Genomic DNA, 12,869 nt, shown 5'->3' on the forward strand with positions numbered 1-12,869 from the left:
CTTGAAAGGTACGGATCCAGGGGCATAGGTGATGCAGAAGGGAGAGGGAGTAGGGGAAATGAGAATTGTCTTGCTCTCCAGCTTTTCAGGGCTCTAATCCCCTGACTCACTTCGCTGGGAGATATTTTCCATGGAGAGTGCATTGGATTCAGGACTGAGGAAACCCGGCTTTGGAATTTCCTTAATCATGCCTAGTTTTCCAGCCCCACCAGGGCAAACCCCACGGTTTCCATGTGTCTCAGTCTCATTTATCCCTTTGTCTCTGGATCTGTGTTTTCACCCCTGGATGGGAGGTGAGATGAGGGTGGATGCGTTGTAATAAAAATAATAATTATAGTATTGGTTAAGCACTTACTATGTACAAAGCACTGCTATAAGCGCTGGGGTAGATACAAGGTAATCAGGTTGTCCCATGTGGAGCTCATAGTCTTAATCCCCATTTTACAGATGAGGTAACTGAAGCACAGAGAAGTTAAGTGGCTTGCCCAAGGTCACACAGCAGACTAGTCAAGATTAGAACCCACATCCTCTGACTCCCAAGCTCGTGAGAAGCCACGTTGCAGTAGTAGTAGTGGAAGTATTTATTAAGTGATCACTGTGTGCAGAACACTGTACTGTACTCTGGGAAAGAGTACAGATGGGAATCAGACCCAATCCCTAGAGGGTGGCAGGGAACCCTTAAAGCCAGCTGCAGGGGATGGGCTCAAGGCAGCACCTGTGTGCCTCAGTTACCTCATTTGTAAAATGGGGCTGAAGACTGTGAGCTCCATGATTACCTGATTACTTTGTATCTACCCTTGTGCTTAGAACACTGCTTGGCATGTAGCAAGCACTTAACAAATACCACAGTTATTATTATTACCTGCACTCTGTAGGTAATTATTATTCATTTTAATAATTAATTACTATTCATTATTAATGCTGCTGTGAGGACTCTTCTGCTCTTTGGTATTGGGGGATGGGGAAGATGTGAAGCATCCTCTCCCCCTGCACCCCAGCCCTCTTCCCAGGACTACCCGAGCCACCGCTGGTGTCCCCCCCCCCCTCCATCCTCCATTGCCCTCGATTCAATTTGTCTTTAAGTTGGTTCCCAAATGGAACCCTTCCACATACACACACACACTCTCCCACACCCCAGAGCCTACTCGTCTCCTTCACCACTCTTCTTCCTCCACCCCCTCTTACTTCTCCTCCTCTTTCTACCCCTTCCTGCTCTCTTCCCCTCTTCTTCCCTCCCCCCCCACTTCTGCTACTTCTTCTTCCTCCTCCTTTATCCCCCCTCCTCTTTCTATCCCTTCTGCTCTCCTCCTTCCCCTCCTCCTCCTCTTCCTTCTCCTCCCCTCTACTTCTGCTCCCCCTTCTTCCTCCTCCATTATCCCCCTCCTCCTTTTCCTCCTTCTTCTCCCACCCCTCCTGCTCTCCTCCTTCTCTTTCTACCCCCTTCTGTTCCCCTCCCTTCTTCCTCCTCCTCTCATTCATCCATTCATTCATTCACTCGCATTTATTGAGAGTTTACTTTACACAGAATACTGTACTAAGTGCTTGGAAAGTACAATACAGCCCCTCTGCATTCCTCCTCCTCCTCCCATTCCTCCTGCTGCTCCCCCCTTTTCCTCCTCCCACTCCTCCTGCTCTCCCTCCTCCTCTTTCTACCCCTCCTGCTCTCCTCTTCTTCCTCCTTCCCCCCTTCACTTCTGCTCCCCCTTCTTCCCCTTCCTTTACCCCCTCTCCTCCTCTCATTCCTCCTGCTCGCCCTCCTCCTTTTTCTCCCCCTCCTCTTCTTCCTCCTTCCTTCCTCTACTTCTGCTCCCCTCTTTCCTCCTCTTTTATCCCCCCTCCTCCTGCCCTTCCCCCCTTTTCCTCTTCCCACTCCTCCTGCTCGCCTCCTAGTCTTCCTCCTTCTCCCCTCTACTTCTGCTCCCCCTTCTTCCTCCTCCTTTATCTCCCTCCTCCTCCTCCCCCTCCTCCTCTCCCCCTTCCCATCCTCCCCCTCCTCCTCCTCTTTCTACCCCTCCTGCTCTCTTCCCCTCCTCATCTTCCTCCTTCCCCCCTACTTCTGCTCCCCTTTCTTCCTCCTCCTTTATCCCCCGGCTCCTCCTCCCACTCCTCCTCTCCCCCTCCCCCCTTTTCATCCTCCTCTCCCCCCCATTCATCCTCCTCCACCTCTTTCTACCCCTCCGGCTCTCACCCCCTCCTCTTCTTCCACCTTCCCCCCTGCATTTCTGCTCCCCCTCCTTCCTCCTCTTTTATCCCCCCTCTTCTCCCCTTTTCCTCCTCCTCCTCCCTCCTCTCCCCTCCCCCGCAGCCTCCTCTCCTTTTTGGCAGATCCAGTGTGGATGGTGGCAGCGGCAGATCTCGTCCCCCACCCCCATCCCCACTCCCACCCCCATCCTCACTCCCACCTCCCCTCCTCCGGAAAGGTGCTGGAGGGTCCGGGAGCCCGCGGAGGAGGCGGGGGCGGAGGAGGAGGAGGAGGGAAAGGAGGAGGAGGAAGAGGAGGAGGGAAAGGAGGAGGAGGGAAGGCAGGAGGAGGAGGGAGAGCAGGAGGAGGGAGAGGAGGAGGAGGAGAAGGAGAAGGCGGCGGCGGCGGCGGGGACGCGCGGGTCGGAGGCAGCGGGGCGGGCAAGCACGGAGGGCGGCGCGGAGGCGGCGGCAGGATGAGCGGCCGAGGGGAAGGAGCCAACCAGCCGTCCACCTCTGCCCAGCCACCACCTGCAGCCCCCCCGCCGCAGAAGCGAGGACGAGGCCGCCCCAGGAAGCAGCAACAAGTCAGTACACGGGGCAAGGGACGGGACGGGACAGGGGGCGGGGGGCCTGGGGATGGGGTCGGGGGTCGGCTCCCTCCAGCCGGCTCCGGGGCCTCCGGGGGCTGCTGGACGCCCCCGCCCCTCAACTGCCCAGAATCCCCCCCCCCCCCCCCCAGTAAATGGATCAGGGGGTGGCTGGGTGGGAGGCTGGGGAGGGGGCCTGCCTGGGCTGTTTGGGGGTCTTTTTCCGCGGATGCGACCAATTAGCGTCTCGTCCGGAGGGGCCTGGAGGGTGGGAGCCGGGGGGCTTGTTGTCCGGACTGGCCCGGAGTGAGCAGGGCGACGGCCCGGAGGAGGTGACTTCGACAGCGCCTTTGCGCTCCTTTCCCGCGGGCCGGTCCTGACCATGCGCCCCGGTTAGCCAAACCCACCTCCCGGCTCGCCCATCCTCCTGCCGGGCGCGGGACGGGGGCTTCTCTGGGGGTCTCCAGGGCCAGGGCTGATCTGGGGGGTCTCCAGGGCTGATGTGGGGGGTCTCCAGGGCTTCTCTGGGGGTCTCCAGGGCCAGGGCTAATCTGGGGAGTCTCCAGGGCCAGGGCTGATCTGGGGGGTCTCCAGGGCTGATGTGGGGGGTCTCCAGGGCTTCTCTGGGGGTCCCCAGGGCCAGGGCTGATCTGGGGAGTCGCCAGGGCTGGTCTGGAGGGTCACCAGAGCTTCTCTGGGGGTCTCCAGGGTTGATCTGGGGGGCCAGGGCTGATGTGGGGGGTCTCCAGGGCTTCTCTGGGGATCTCCAGGGCCAGGGCTGATCTGGGGGGGTCTCCAGAGCCAAGGCTGATCTGGGGGGGGGGGGCTCCAAGGCCGGAGTCGCAATCCGGCTTCTGGGGGGCTTCTCTGGGGGTCTCAAGGGAGGGGAGGAACTGAACTCTCCATTCATTCCTTCCTTCATTCAATCGCATTTACTGAGCGCTTACCGTGCGCAGAGCACTGGACTAAACGCTTGGACTCCACCCTTCTCCTCGCTTCCCCCCCAAAATGCCCACACCCCGTATCCTTAGGGAATCCAGAAGGGAACAAAGTCAAACCCGAAGCCCACCCGCCCCCCACTCCCAAGTTTTCCCGCTCTGGACACTTCATCCAACTTTTTAGGGTCTCTTTCATCCCTTCCTCCCCACCTTCTCTGCGCCCCGATTCTCCCTTTTCCTCCCCCCGCCCCCAAAATGTGGAAGGAAAGGTAGATCGGGAAGGAAAGGTTTGGAGGGTTTTCCTTTTTTCTTTTACTTCTGGTTAGGTAAAGTTCTTCAAGAAAACGGAGTCTCTCCCGGGGGGTCCCCGGAAGGCTTCCTTTCCAGCTTCCTAAATGTATATTCCAATTTAAAATGAAGACCTCGGGCTGGTTTAATTGAACAAGTTTAGAGTTAATCAGCCGTGCCGCCGTGTCCTGCAAATCCGAATGCAATGTTCACTATTTAGAACCGGGAGTTTTATGATTCACTAGGTAAATATTTAGAATCTGCACAATTGGTTAGTCATATCCCTTTTAATGACTTGATTATTTACAATCAGGCCCAGGAGTCATTTAGAAATGCGGCCAAAACAATTAGTAGCTTCAAACTTTTTTTTTGTTTGTTTGTTTGTTTTGTTTTCTTTTGATTCCCCTCCCCTCTGCACTACCCCGGTCCACCCCCATAAGAAGTTAAGTTTCTTAAAGAAAATGTGTACCTAACAAAAGACAGCGAGGCTTAGACTGGTTGTAAATAGAGCGCAGAGAGGCACGAGAAGAAAAATAAGGTAATTTTGAGTCTCTACGAGAAAGCGTGCTGAAAATTGCATTCGACTTCCAATATGGAAGGCTGGCGAACCCTTGAAGATAATAGCTATCCATTTCTGTTATATGATAATGTGGAAGTGAAATGGATAATGATGTTCACGTTAAATGCCCGCTCTGCCCGCATTTTATCCCAGGCCTGGGTCGAAATCTACATCTTAAAGTACCTAGGGATGTTTTTAGACTTTGCAACCACGTTTTTCTTTTGTTACCTTTTTACAGTGGAACTGAAGGCTGGCTTTCAGATGCAAAGCAGAGTTTCCTCGTCGAACACTTAGGTTAAATGTATAGTCATTTCCCCTTTCTGTAAACTTTGTTATCACCATCCTTTTACACATGAACTGCATGTGGGCTGAAGAACTGGTCGGTCGTATCAGCTCGTGGTTGAAAATGCAGTTGAAAAGTCAGGGGGGGAGCGTTTTAAAATTCTTGCCACAATAGCATGTCTTTTTTTTTTTGTCATGTGTGGATGTCTGTGTGTGTGTTTAGGAGCCAACTAGTGAACCCTCTCCTAAAAGACCCAGAGGAAGACCAAAAGGAAGCAAGAACAAGAGTCCCTCTAAAGCGGCTCAAAAGGTGAGATTTTTTTTCAGGGAAAGAGATTCCAATCTGACCATCCTTCCCTCCGTCCATTCATGCAGGCTGGTCTTCGGGGTCCAAAACGAAGGCTCCTTCCCCATCTGGGGAACCCAACACTCAGGTTTCCTGCATTTTACATTTTTAAGGTCTGAGCTAGCCTTCATTGCAGGAAGATCCCAGGAACACAACACATGAATACAATCGCATTGTTTTGGATTGGTGGGTTTTTTTTTTTTCTGTTTGTGTTTTAGCCGGTGCTTAAAGTAAAAGGAGGAGGGAAAAAGCTCTTGATGTTATTATGGTGGGCGGTCTTCATCATTGGAGTTAAAAAAAAGATTCCTTTTTTTTTCACTTGGTATGGGATTTTAAAAGTTTCCTTGGAAAGAAACGTAGATTCGTTTCCTACTAACTTATTTACGTTATTCCTTCAAACCGAATCGGTCTGTTCAAGCTAAGTGCTTTGTCAAACATGTAGTAATTAAAAGTAAATCCAATTATGCTTTGGAAATAAGCACATTTCTTGAAATTTACCGCTTTTAAAAGGCGATGGTCGTATCAACTGGCCGTGAGAATCAGGTCCGCAAATCGTTGTTGGATCAATTGTTTTTAAAAAGCTCACTATTATTATTCCTTTTTCCCCCGAAGTAATATTGTGAGGTTTGTCCAACACTGCCGCATCATCAGCTGTTTTCACAAATATAGGTAGCATATAGCCAAACGTTTCTGTAATGAAGGTGGGGTAGTAATGCCATGGAGGATGTGGTCATATTAGGATTCAGCGCTTAGAAAAGTGCTTGGCACATAGTAAGCACTTAACAAGTACCATAATTATTATTATTCAGCATCTCTTGATCAAATATAAACCACAAGTTCAAGTCATAGCTTCTTCACAGGGAACCATTTGCATTCGTGAAGAAAGTGCATTTAGGAGTCCAACTAAACTTGCCAGTTTGATATAAATGGAGGGGCACTGGGAAGCACAAGAATTAGTTGTGAACAGCCTCAAGAAGAAACGCGGTAGTCATGTTTCTACAACAGTAACACAAAGTCGTTAGCACCAGTTCCGAACTTACTAGTAGTAAGTTGAAATCAAAGTTTCTCAGACTCTGAAGATGCACTGGGGTGCCTCAGTATGTGTTTCCTCTCTTTCTCCATAGTTATGTGTGTGAATTGGAAAAGGCTGAATGTTCATCCAATTGTGGTTAATTTTTCTGTGTGGTTTAGTTTCTGCCTGTGGCCATTGACCATGTTGCATGTCTGATATAGTTTTTGGTGTTATAAATTACCATGGCAACTAGTGATAAATATTAAGTTATTTAGGGGGTGACTATGGTTTCGTGACTGTTTGATTTTACCATTTAGAACATTGGTTGAGGAAGCGTATTCCAGTGTGTTTAAATGTGCAGTTGTTCCTCTGTGTCTGGGTAGCAGCGAACCCCATTTAATCAATAATATACCTGGAAGTTACTGATACTTTAATGCCCCACATTTTGACAATGTTGTAAAATGAGCTGATTTTTCCATGGGTTTTATTTGACTTCGAATTTCCCCACTGCCTCAGGAGTTTGATACTAATGAAAGATTAAACGAAAGAATTAGAACAACTCTCTTTAAAAGAGTGATAATACATCATTTAATTTCAAAAAGCAAATATGACTTATTGGGCTGAGGTGGATGGTTGGGGGTAATTCTAGTATGTTCATTTTACGAAAAGTCTAAATTGTGCTCTGAAAAGACCAGATTGTTTAGTTTGACCTGACCTACCAAAAGTGATTTTTTTTTAAAAAAAGTTCACCAGTAGGGTGCTGGGACTAAGGAAATTCCACAAAGTACTATGCAAAAGAATAGCTGACCAAAAAGACACATGCCTAATTTAGCATTAAGCCAATCTTTGATCTATCCCTATGTCACAGCTGACTGGTTATAATTTATCCCATGACAAACATGTTCAAATGAGCAGGTATCCCGGGCAAAATTCGCCTTAACATGGTGATTCTTAAAAAATCTAAAATGATCGTGGAAGTTTTCAGAAGTAGAAGTATGTCTTCAGCTGCATCTCCCTGCCCTTTTCCCCAAAGAAAAAATGTCCTTCTCCGAAACCCGGTATTTTTCTTCTTTCCACTACAAACAAAATTATTTCACAAGTTCTATTATGAAAACTCTCCTGAAAGGGAATAGGAATTGAAACTTTTGCTTATAGACTGCCTGGTTTTGTCCCCCTTCAGTTTTCTCAAAGAAACTTTTGGTTGGTGGGGTGGGGTTTAAAAATAATGACTTTTGTTGGTAGGGCTCCGAACACCCTTATATTCCTTTAAAGAGTCAAAGCCATGTTGGTTAAGTTTGCTGAGATACTGTATAGCTTAACTGGGTTGCAACACAAGTTGCTGAAAATGGTTGAGATTTCTAAAGAAGAGCGTGTGGCTTGTCTCTTCTCCAAGTGAGCTCATTGAAATGTACTATAGTGTTCACAATATGTAAGATAAATGTACACCTACTGAACCCCCCCACCCCAGCAGATATGAGAAGCAATCATGATTAATTTATTGGGTGTTTTTTTGCAAACAATTACCTATGGCAATTAAAAATGTATTACCAAAACTGGTAGAAGGTTAACTAAACCCTGTCTAGCACGGGGGCTTTGTTTTATTTTCCTGGAAAAAATAAATGCCTTTGGATCAGTAAAGGCCCATCCTACACTGGGATCACGATTGGGTTATGTGTTTGAAATGTCCCGGTGTATATGGTGTTTCTTTACTCGCAGAACTTGTGTTTGGACTTAGTAAACTGGCCTTGGGGCATTGGAAAACAAACTGGGCTTGTTAGGAAATTAGCAGAGGAGGAATTTGACAATGCATGTAGAATGTTGCAAGACCAATTGGACAGCTAATAATGTAGCAATACCGTAATTTCAGGTCACAGCCTTATAAAAATGGCCTTATTACCTATAGCTACAAAATATGTTAAAATGAATGAATGACCATTAAAAACATTCATGCTCAAAATCTTCAGAAAACCAGAAAAAACATTGGAATAGATGATCACTTCGGTTAGTGTGAAAGTGCTCAGGCACTGTCCTTGAACCAAGCTCATGGTGTTACTATTTCAAACTCTTTGAAAAGATGAGCTAAAAAAAGAATTCATTTTGTAGAGAATCAGTAACAATTTACAAATGAGTCACGGACTTTTTTTTCATGTATTACCTAGTTTTTTCCTTTAGTTTGAGTTGTAGCTGCTCATTGGTTGATCTTTGATTGCCATGAAACTCTACCTGCCTCTTACGTTTGTTCCTAACAGAACTGTTAGGAACCCTCTTTTCGGAGTAGAGAAAGACATATTTCTTGGCAGTTAAAAAAAATAATTGCTTTCTGTCAAGAAACAACTTCAGAAAGGCTGCATGCAACTCCCCTGTGTGTAAATCTTTAAGTCAATTTCATCTCATCAAAGTTTTTTTGGGGGGGTAAGTTTCTTTAAGGTTGGGTGAAGAGGATTGTTTTAATTGGAGGGTGTTAGATGTCAGAGACCTTGAGGTAAGAAAAGCCCACTCTGCAAAACCGAAGTTATAGAGGGCTGCGTAAAAACCCGTTTTTAGCTTTCCCAGTTATATTCCCGAGGATCCCGACAACAGCAGGCTTGGGTTTTTCTAAGATCTGGTTTAAATTGATGCTGATGAACACTGGCACTGACCCCAGTCACCTTAGAAGGCAGAGGGTTCCATTCCGAGGCAGGTCATTGCAAATCAGTCGGTGCTGAGGTCTTGATGATTGCCGTAAGCTAATGGGGATCCAGAACATAAGAGGTCAGGCCGGAGAAAAGGTATAAATAACCAGGTTTGGAGGCAAATGAAGTGAAATGTCATATGAAAGTCTCAGCACAATCACAGTTGTGTAAAACCTAATTGTATTCATATCTTAGAGAGTGCTTATTTTCTTTCGAAAAATCCTTAATGTCAGTCTTCTTGACTTGGCGTGACAGAAATCTTTGTTCAGAGAATTATCTGTTTCTCTGGTCTTCCTTCCCCCCTGACACATTTTATCTTGATAGCTCAATGGATCATTTTGCAAAGGCAGATAGAATTTACATGATTGGGATTCTCTTGCATCTGGGTTCTTGCTTAGCAATTGATGGGTGTCCAAAGAGCCTTTTAAATTATTTACACCCCGCCTTGTCTCGTTAATGGTCTCTGACTGTAGTTTCAGAGCTGACTTGGAGTAAAACAGCTTCGAAGTCAGGTGTCCCCAGAACATACAGGTTCCACTGTCATTGATTCCGCTCTTTTGTCAGTCTGGTGTCCCCACTTCTCGACTGTGAGCCCATTGTGGGCAGGAATTGCCTCTATTTGTTGCTCTGCACACAGTAGGTGCTCAATAAACATGATTGAATGAATGAATGAAGTCCATATGAACCCATTCCTAGAACGCTTTTCCTAGGACTTGAGTAGTCAGGAGCTGGAGAACTAAAGTTCAGTTGGTGGAACATTTTTTTATTACAGATTCCCCCCAATTTTTTCGAATCTTCCAGTACCTTCTACGTACGCAAAACATAAGCTGAGAATAATGTGAAAACCCTAGTCTTTTCCTGTCCGAGGACTATTTGTTCGGAAGGCAAATGATCCCAAACTTACCTAATGTGGTCAAGGTCTGGCTTTGGTCGAAAGGGATATAGGATGAGATAAGCCTGACAGTGGTGATTATAAAAGTCAAAGTGGATTGCATCAGACCCCTCAACGCAGCCTCTTACAACTCAGTTTCAGTACTGATGGTCCATTGATGTAGTAGGGGTTTCTATTGGTGAAATGCTATCTCGCCATTTTATGCCTCATAGTAATAACGATAGCATTTATTGTGCGGTATACTACGGGCCATTCATTCATTCAGTCGAATTTATTGAGTGCTTACTGTTTGCAGAGCACTGTACTAAGTGCTTGGGAGACTACAATACAACAATAAAACCAGGTGTTATGCTGAAGCAGATACAAGATAATCAGATTGGACACATTCCCTCCTCTACACAAGGCTGGTAGTTGAAGAGGGAGGGAAAATTAGCTTTTTCATCCCTGTTTTACAGGTGAGGGAACTGAGGCATAGAGAAGATAACTGATTTGTCTGAGATCAGTTGGCAGATTTGGGACTAGATGCTTCCTGACTCTTGTCTTGGGCTCTTTCCACCAACTCAGGTTGTCACGCCTTGAGCTAGAAGATAAACATTATATCCTGATAGTTGAGATTAGTAAGACTTTGATAAAAGCCTTCTGAAATGTAAACAATCAACCCATTCTATGCTATTTATTGAGCGCTTACTACACACAGAGCGCTGCACTAAGTGTTTAATGGGTTATGGAGAGTAGAATCCCCTCGTAACCTCCAGTCCAGGGAATTATTTTGATTTATTTATTTATATGTTTAGGGCACAGCCCTGGGAGACTACCTTTTCAGGAGACAAGAGTGTGATTAATACTTGTAGAGGGGAAAATAAAACTGAAGAAAAAGGGACAAGATTTCTATTTCATCCTTCCAAAATTAGAAACTATTCAGCTTTGGGACTGTGGCTAAATAAGATGTGCTTTTAGAACAATGCTACCCCAATCTTTAGAAAGATTTATCTTATGAAAGAGAAAAATTGGGGTGAAGACTAGTCCCTTAAGCCATTATCTTTACAAATCACTTTTGATTTTTATTGTCCCCCTTGTGCTCTAATGAAGTCTAATCATGTGTCCTCCTGGTCTATAGTTCTACTTGAAAGTTCTTGGTATTTGCTTTCCACTGTTTTATCTTCAACTTTTTGTTTTATGATCCTTCCTTCTAGGCCTTCCTGACTGGCCTTGAGAAAATGGTAGCAAGAACTTGTATGAAAACCATTTTTTTTCCCATTACAAAGTGGAAGCCAAATAAATTGAAAAGGTTGACAAAAATGTTTAGAAGTTCAAGATGTACAGAAGAGCGCTAGGCTATTTTGCCATTTGAACCATAGTAGTCTAGTCCGTTTTCATTCATTCATATGATCGTATTTATTGAGCTCTTCCTGTGTGCAGAACACTGTGCTAAGCGCTGAGCTCTTCCTGTGTGCAGAGCACTGTGCTAAGCGCTTGGAAGAGTACAATACAACAATAAATAGACACAGTCCCTACACACAATGAGTTTACTGTCTAGAGGGCTGTAAGTTTTCCTTTTTTATCCTCTTCTTCTACTGATTTCCTTTAAGAATGGAAAATTTGCTATATATTTTAGGAACTTCTTTCAATCGTATTTATTGGGCACTTACTGTGTGCAACTTCTTGTGGAATGATATAATAGTATATAATGTAATATTATATATCACATAATATGTAACAATGTTACATGTTGCGTAACTTTATTTCATACAATTTTTTCCCCAAACCCCATAAAGTTAAAAAAAAAATAACAATTTACATGGAATGGTCAATGGATCCAGCTTGTCAGTCAGTCATTCGTATTTATTGAGCACTTATTGTATGCAGAACACTGCACTGAGAGTTTGGGAGAGTACAGTACAGCAATAAACAGCCACAGTGTCACCCAGAGAGAGACTTTATTATGAGTGTCACCTTCAAACTTAGAAACATAAAAATCCAGTTCTGAATTTAAGTAGTAGAAGTAGCATTTATTGCTCGAGGTACAGAATAAAGATGTGACACATTTCCCGCCCTCAAGGGGCTTACATTCTAATGGAAGTGACAACCATAAAAATATTTACAACTAGAGAATACACATAGACACAAGTACTGAGAAGTACATAAATACTCCCCCCTTCTAGACCGTGAACCCATTGGGTTGGGATTGTCTCCATTTGTTGCCAAACTGTACTTTCCAAGTGCTGAGTACCATGCTCTGCACTCAGTAAGCACTTAATAAATATGATTGAATGAATATATATATGAATATATATGAATATATATGTAATCTTTATGAACTTATATATAATATAATATATATTATATATAACTTAAATATAAGTTCATAAAGATTAGAGCTGACCAAAGGGATGATGCAGCACAGTATGCTGGGAAATTCTTAATAATAATAATATAATAATAATTGTGGTATTTGTTAAGCACTTATGATGTGCCAGGCACTGTACTAAGCACTGGCATGGATACAAGCAAATCAGGCCAGAGTCCTGTCCCGCAAGGGGCTCACAATCTTCATCCACATTTTACAGATGAGGTAACTGAGGCACAGAAAAGTTAAGTGACTTGCCCAGGGTGACCCAGCTAAAAAATGGTAGAGCCTGAATTTGAACCCAGGGACTTCCAACTCCCAGGCCCATACTCTATTCGTTAGACCATGCTGCTTCTCCAGTTGCAGAACAATAGGTGACACAATAGGTGACGGGAGTAGCAAAGTAAGGTGGAGCCAGATGGCAGAGAGTGTCAAAGTCAATTGTAAGAAATTTTCGTTTTATGGAGAGAGAGATATAGAGAGCCAGGGGAGGACTTTGAGGAGGGGGGAGATCTGGACCAAAAGACATTTCAGGAAGGTTAGCCAAACAGAAGTGTGGACATTGGAGTGGTGAGAGGTGGGAAACAGCATGATGTGGTGGATAGACCATAGTCGGAAGGTCATGAGTTCTATTCCTGGCTTCACCCCTTGTCTGCTGTGTGGCCTCAGGCAAGTCACTTCACTTCTCTGGCCCTCAGTTACCTCATCTATAAAATGGGGTTTGAGATTGTGAGTCCCACATGGGAAAGGGACTGTGTCCAA

At 45.3% G+C, this 12,869-nt stretch overlaps 1 protein-coding gene across 1 annotated transcript in view; it reads left to right on the forward strand.

Annotated features, from left to right (window-relative positions):
- The first annotated feature begins 2,657 nt into the window (after window positions 1–2,657).
- Window positions 2,658–12,869, forward strand: part of HMGA2 (high mobility group AT-hook 2) — a 141,828-nt gene continuing 131,616 nt past the window's right edge. The window contains 2 exon segments of the mRNA XM_038756901.1: window positions 2,658–2,768; window positions 5,062–5,148. Coding sequence (XP_038612829.1) covers window positions 2,658–2,768; window positions 5,062–5,148 — 198 coding nt within the window.

The sequence above is a fragment of the Tachyglossus aculeatus genome, chromosome 14 (genome assembly GCF_015852505.1).
Source record: "Tachyglossus aculeatus isolate mTacAcu1 chromosome 14, mTacAcu1.pri, whole genome shotgun sequence".
Lineage (NCBI taxonomy): Eukaryota > Metazoa > Chordata > Mammalia > Monotremata > Tachyglossidae > Tachyglossus > Tachyglossus aculeatus.